General features: G+C 41.2%; 1 protein-coding gene across 1 annotated transcript in view; it reads left to right on the forward strand.

Moving 5' to 3' along the window:
• Positions 1 to 631, forward strand: part of rsu1 (Ras suppressor protein 1) — a 166,726-nt gene extending 166,095 nt beyond the window's left edge. The window contains exon 9 of the mRNA XM_055655180.1: positions 125 to 631. Coding sequence (XP_055511155.1) covers positions 125 to 227 — 103 coding nt within the window. The 3' untranslated portion in view covers positions 228 to 631. The remainder of the gene's footprint in view (positions 1 to 124) is intronic.
• Positions 632 to 7,351: the final 6,720 nt, after the last annotated feature.

Here is a 7,351-nt window from a genome sequence, read left to right on the forward strand (position 1 = left end):
AAGACGTGAGGATCAGAACGGTGTAAATGGCCATCTTATCTCTCTAGTTCAGTTTATTAATGCATTGCCCTTTTTAAATGTTGCAAATTTCACAGCTACTTCTTGATTTTGTTTTTCCTTGCAGCCTTTATGGTAGACACATGCAAGCAAATCCCGAACCTCCGAAAAAGAACAATGACAAGACTAAGAAGATAAGCCGGAAGCCTCTGGCTGCCAAAAACAAATGAATCAATTGACTTGCGTCTTACTGATGAACTCCGCTTGCATGTGCCTCAATCTGTATTTATTACCTCAACTATCTTAACATCTTGTGTTCGGAGCCGTGTATAATCTTTCATGTTTATTGTAGTTTTTATAGCTTAATATCCTAAGCTGATAATACATTCTACTGAGTGTTAATGGTCTTTACGTTAATTTCACGAAACTTTCTGAATGGGTGAACACTTTAGATAAAACATACAAATTACGCCTTATTCGCAAATGTTACACTGAATAGGTTATTTATGCTAAAAAAAGGGAAACCATTTGTATTTGGTGTTACATGTGCTTTCATAATTACACTTTAATGTATGCAGCTTACTAATTTTTATTGCTATTTTGATTTTTGAATAAAATATATATTTATAAATAATTCATTTTTTGACTTTGCAGAAATGTGCTATTTTCCAGATGGATGAGACTTTCCATGGCTTCCAAGGGGATATAGAAATTATAATAATTATGGAAATTTCAGGAATTCTCCATTAGATGGCAAGCATATTAATTTGGTGTGAATTTAAAATCATCAGTTACATCATCCCCTGTTTAATTGTTGTGCCTTCCATTATTCTGTTGCACTATTTGAATCATCTGTTAGTGTATTCCATAATCTACTGTAAGCATTTAGTAAATTAATTTGATTCTAATTAATCATTCTCTCTCACATTATGAGATAAATGATTTCCTGTTTTTACTCCGTATTGGTCGAAAATCCTCAGTGTTGACATTAATTGACTGCTAAATGATCAATGTAACATTTACTCATTGTTACAGTATAAATATATATAATCTGTTTTAGATGACTGTCTCAGTGACCAATATCTCAGGTGCATTCCATAAAAATGCAGAATAATTATTTTGTCATCTTCCTGTCGGTAAATTTTACATGGTCCAAAACCTCAATGTAAATGAATAGCCAAGATCATGAGAAATTGAATGAAATGGCATATAAACCATTTGAATTATTAAGGGGAAATTTTGATCCCAGGAAACAAGAGGGAATTAGAAGAAAACCTAACAAGATCATGCTTTGGGTCGAGTCAATTCACATGTTTTTGAAAAACATACAGTCAAATCCCCTCTAAATCTATTACCCCACCATAAATCTTTGTTTGTACCCCAGCGGTATGAATAATGACTTCTCTAATTTCAGGTGGTCCCAACTGTGTCCTCCCCTGCTCAGCTCTCCCTCATCCCTCTGGCTCCTCCTCTCCCTTTCTTCTTCCCGCACCCCCCCCCCCCCCCCCCCCCCCCCATAACCCCTCACATCAGTCTGAAGAAGGGTTTTGGCCATATTTCCTTCTCTCCACGGATGCTGCTGCACCCACTGAGTTTCTCCAGAACTTTTGTCTACATTCGATTTTCCAGCATCTGCAATTCCTTCTTAAGCATTAAATCTTTGTCCTCTTGTTTTATCTATCTGTGTGTGACATGGGAAAAGATGTGGGAAGTGCCAAATTCAACTTTCCTCAGCAAAATTCCAATCCTTTATTGAAAATACCATCCTCATAAAAATCAATGTTGAGAAGAATTATGTTACTACGTTTTGAAGTTCCTGCAGTTGAACTGAATATTTTTTCCATACAATAATGGAGCCAGTACAGCTGCTATTTTACACCACCTGGATTTATCCAGGTTTAATCCTAATTTTGGATGCCTCTGTGTAGAGTTTGCATGATATACCTATGTAACCAAGTGGGGTTAATGTGAGAGCACTGGTTTCTTATCATGTGTATGTGCAGGTTGGTATGTTAATTAGCCACTGTAAATTGTCCTTGGTGTGTAGGTGAGTGATACGGTCCAAGAGGGAATTGATGGGAATGTGAGAATTGGAAACAAGTATTTGTGCAGGATTAGTGTAACTGAGCACTTCATACTCTTCCACATCATGGACACATGCCATTTTGCCCACTGCATCCACACCAATCAATGGGGAAACATCAGTATTACTGCCATTTTCCAGTACTTGATTCACACCCTACTGTGTTTGGGCAATTCAAGTGCGTGTCTTAACACTCTTTAAATGTGGTCAATGATATCCAGCTTGCTCTATTGCCACTCTTTGCGTGTAAAAGGTCCCCCTTGGGTCCCCTCGGAATTTGTCACCCCTACCTTAAGTCTGTGTCCTCCTGTGGCATAGGAGAAATCTTCCTGCCATCTACCCCTGTCTATCTCATTATTTGATCTACCTCAATTATATCTGATTTCGTTTATTGTCACATTTACTGAGGTACAGTGAAAGGCTTTTTTGTCGCTGAAAGACTATACATGATTACAATCAAGCTGTCCTCAGTGTATGGATGCAGGATAAAGGGAACAATGTTTAGTGCAAGATAAAGTCAAATTAAATCTGATTAAAGATAATCCAAGGGTCTCCAATTCTGTTCCAGGGGAAACAGACCTAGCCTCTCTCATTTCTCCTCACAATAGAAATGTTCCTTCCCAGGGAATGGCCTGATGAATCTCCTCTGCACCCTCTCCAGCACTGTAATATCTTCCCTTAAGTGCAGTGACCGGAATTGCATACATTACTCCCAACTCAATACCACCTGATGTGACCTGATCCATTCACATTGATGCTAAGCAAATAAAGGACACCAAAGCCTCTACATCCTCAGAAGACCAAGCATGTTTCTAATGACTAATCAATTTGTTTAAATCCATTATAGTAAGCATACTATTGAATGCATCACAACTTGGTGTGGCAATGGTGACACAGTGGTAGATCTGCTGTCTCACAGTGCTGGATAGCCAGGCTCGATCCTGACCTTGGGTGTTGGCTGTGTGGAGTTTGCATGTTCTCACTGTGAGCATGTGGGTTTTCTCCCATATCCCAGGTTTGTCATTAATTGGCCTCTATAAATGTGCCCCTCGTGTGTGTAGAGAGTGGATAAGAAAGTGAGATAACAATGACTGAATGATCAATGGTTGATGCGGACTTGGTGGGCCGAAGGACCACTTTCCATACTGTATCTCTAAACTAAAACCAATCTCTACCCAATATCACAAGAGAAATTGCAGAGAGCTGTGGATGCGGTGCATGCAAACCAACCTCCACACCTATTGACCCAATCTACACTTCCCATTGCCTCGGGAAAGCAGCCAAAATAATCAAGGATTGTTTAAGCCCGGTCATTCTATCTTCTCGCCTCTCTTGTTGGGCTGAAGATAAAAAGGTTAAAAGCTTGTACCACCAGATTCAAAGACAACTTCGTCCTCGCTGTTAGAATTTTGAATGAACCTCTCACAAATTGAGGAAGCATTTCCAATCCCCCAATCTACTTTGCAAATGTTTTAAAATTGGAACTCTCGCTATAAAACTATATTCTGCACTGTTTCCTATCTCTTGTAATACCTGTTTACTGTTGTGTGGCTTGATTATGATCATGTATTAACAATTGATCTGCATAATACGTAGAACAGAGTTTCTCTCTGTATACTGGTACACGCGACAATAATAAACCAAATCAATACCAAATGGAACATGAGCAATGTTTTATATAGTTGGAGCATAACCTCCTTGCCCTTGTATTCAGTTACCTGACAAAGAATGCCAACGTTCCATATGTCTTCTTAACCACATTATCTACTATCTACCTGTACTGCAACAAATTTTAGACATTTACACCAAGGTCCCTCTGTTCCTCAATGTTCTCTAGGATCCCGCCACTCATGATATATGTCCGAGCATTCTTAGTACTCCCAAAATGCATGCCTCACATTTATCGAGATTAAACTTCATCTGCCATTACTCAGCCCAATTCACTAACACATCAATGTCATCCTGTTGCTTAGACTGACCTCCATACTGTCAACAACTCCCTGCGTTCCCTTTCTCTCTGCCCCTCCCCCACCCTCGTCGTCCTGTCAGTTAATAACCCCTTCATTCCCTCTATCTCCACCTCTCCCCTATCCTAGTTGTCCTGCCAGTTCCACTGTTCGCATCCATACATCCCTTCGTTATCACTATTGTTGGCTCCACCTTTTCTTGGTCATCAGTGCTGGCTCTGATTTTTCTCCCACTTGCCTCTCCGTCTGAAGAAGGCTTTTTACCCAAAACGTTACCTTTTCATTTTTACCAGAGATGCTGCCTGACCTGCTGAGTCACTCCAGCATTTTGTGTCTATCTTTGGCATAAACCAGCATCTGTAGTTCCTTCTTACACATATCCATCAATCTTAATGTCATCTGTGAAGGATGTGATCATGCCTCCAACATCCAAATCCAAATCATTCACTTACATTACAACAGCAAGGGTCCCACCACCAATCTCTGTGGCATACCACTAGTTGCAGGCATCTAATTGCAAAAGCAACCCTCTGCCTTCATCCTCTGTCTCCGATTGCCAAGTCAGATCAATTTTGGATCCAATTTACAAAAATGCCTTGGATCCACAACCTTTTGGACCAGTCTTCCATGCAGGACCTTGTCAAAGGTCTTACTGCTATCCATGTAAGTCATGTCTAGACTACCCTAGTCAATATCCTGTTATTTATTTTAAAAAATTCAATCAGATCGATCAGACTTGCTGTTTGCAAAGCCATGTTGGCTCTCTCCGATTAGTCTTTGCCTTTCCAAGTGATCATTAATCCTATCAGTGAGGATTTTTTCCAATAACTTCCCCACTACTAAATCACGGGTCTACAATTACCTGCTTTTTCACTATTGCCTTTCTCGAAAAGGGGGCAGCATTTACTGTTCTCTGGTCATCTGGTACCTCAATTATGGCCACTGAAGATTTCGCTTTCCTTGTTTCCCTCTGCAGGAATAAACCTCATCCAGCCCTGGGAATTTATTGACCTATAAGCATCAAGCATGTCCTCTATATTTATGGAAGCTTGCACTAGCACTTCACGTTCTCCCGAGCTGAATCCACCAGCAACAAAGTTTATTTCCTTTGTGCAAAGTAACCATTTAGGACCTCATCCTTTATGGAAAGTAACCATTTAGGACCTCACCGACCTCCACCTGGCCCTATGCACAGATTGACCCCGTTGCCCATTATAGGACCTGCTATTTCACTGGTTATTTTATCTTCGGATTTACGTATGGATTTGCACTGGCCAAAAGGCCTATTTCCATGTTATATGTGACGTATTTTAGAAACATAGAAACATAGAAATTAGGTGCAGGAGTAGGCCATTCGGCCCTTCGAGCCTGCACCGCCATTCAATATGATCATGGCTGATCATCCAACTCAGTATCCCGTACCTGCCTTCTCTCCATACCCCCTGATCCCCTTAGCCACAAGGGCCACATCTAACTCCCTCTTAAATATAGCCAATGAACTTGCCTCAACTACCCTCTGTGGCAGAGAGTTCCAGAGATTCACCACTCTCTGCGTGAAAAAAGTTCTTCTCATCTCGGTTTTAAAGGATTTCCCCTTTATCCTTAAGCTGTGACCCCTTGTCCTGGACTTCCCTAACATCGGGAACAATCTTCCTGCATCTAGCCTGTCCAACCCCTTAAGAATTTTGTAAGTTTCTATAAGATCCCCTCTCAATCTTCTAAATTCTAGAGAGTATAAACCAAGTCTATCCAGTCTTTCTTCATAAGACAGTCCTGACATCCCAGGAATCAGTCTGGTGAACCGTCTCTGCACTCCCTCTATGGCAATAATGTCCTTCCTCAGATTTGGAGACCAAAACTGTACGCAATACTCCAGGTGTGGTCTCACCAAGACCCTGTACAACTGCAGTAGAACCTCTCTGCTCCTATACTCAAATCCTTTTGTAATGAAAGCTAACATACCATTCGCTTTCTTTACTGCCTGCTGCACCTGCATGCCTACCTTCAATGACTGGTGTACCATGACACCCAGGTCTCGCTGCATCTCCCCCTTTCCCAATCGGCCACCATTTAGATAATAGTCTGCTTTCCTGTTTTTGCCACCAAAATGGATAACCTCACATTTATCCACATTATACTGCATCTGCCAAACATTTGCCCACTCACCCAGCCTATCCAAGTCACCCTGCAGTCTCCTAGCATCCTCCTCACAGCTAACACTGCCCCCCAGCTTAGTGTCATCCGCAAACTTGGAGATATTGCCTTCAATTCCCTCATCCAGATCATTAATATATATTGTAAATAGCTGGGGTCCCAGTACTGAGCCTTGGGGTACCCCACTAGTCACTGCCTGCCATTGTGAAAAGGACCCGTTTACTCCTACTCTTTGCTTCCTGTTTGCCAGCCAGTTCTCTATCCACATCAATACTGAACCCCCAATGCCTTGTGCTTTAAGTTTGTATACTAATTTCTTATGTGGGACCTTGTCGAAAGCCTTCTGGAAGTCCAGATACACCACATCCACTGGTTCTCCCCTATCCACGCTACTAGTTACATCCTCGAAAAATTCTATAAAATTCGTCAGACATGATTTACCTTTCGTAAATCCATGCTGACTTTGTCCAATGATTTCACCACTTTCCAAATGTGCTGCTATCCCATCTTTAATAACTGACTCTAGCAGTTTCCCCACTACCGATGTTAGACTAACTGGTCTGTAATTCCCCATTTTCTCTCTCCCTCCCTTCTTAAAAAGTGGGGTTACGTTTGCTACCCGCCAATCTTCAGGAACTACTCCAGAATCTAAAGAGTTTTGAAAGATTATTACTAATGCATCCACTATTTCTGGAGCTACTTCCTTAAGTACTCTGGGATGCAGCCTATCTGGCCCTGGGGATTTATCGGCCTTTAATCCATTCAATTTACCCAACACCACTTCCCGGCTAACCTGGATTTCACTAAATTCCTCCAACTCCTTTGACCCGCGGTCCCCTGCTATTTCCGGCAAATTATTTATGTCTTCCTTAGTGAAGACGGAACCAAAGTAGTTATTCAATTGGTCCGCCATATCCTTGTTCCCCATGATCAACTCCCCTGTTTCTGACTGCAAGGGACCTACATTTGTTTTAACTAATCTCTTTCTTTTCACATATCTATAAAAACTTTTGCAGTCAGTTTTTATGTTCCCTGCCAGTTTTCTTTCATAATCTATTTTTCCTTTCCTAATTAAGCCCTTTGTCCTCCTCTGCTGGTCTTTGAATTTCTCCCAGTCCTCCGGTATGCTGCTTTTTCTGGCTAATTTGTA

This window comes from Leucoraja erinacea, chromosome 2 (assembly GCF_028641065.1).
Source record: "Leucoraja erinacea ecotype New England chromosome 2, Leri_hhj_1, whole genome shotgun sequence".
NCBI lineage: Eukaryota > Metazoa > Chordata > Chondrichthyes > Rajiformes > Rajidae > Leucoraja > Leucoraja erinaceus.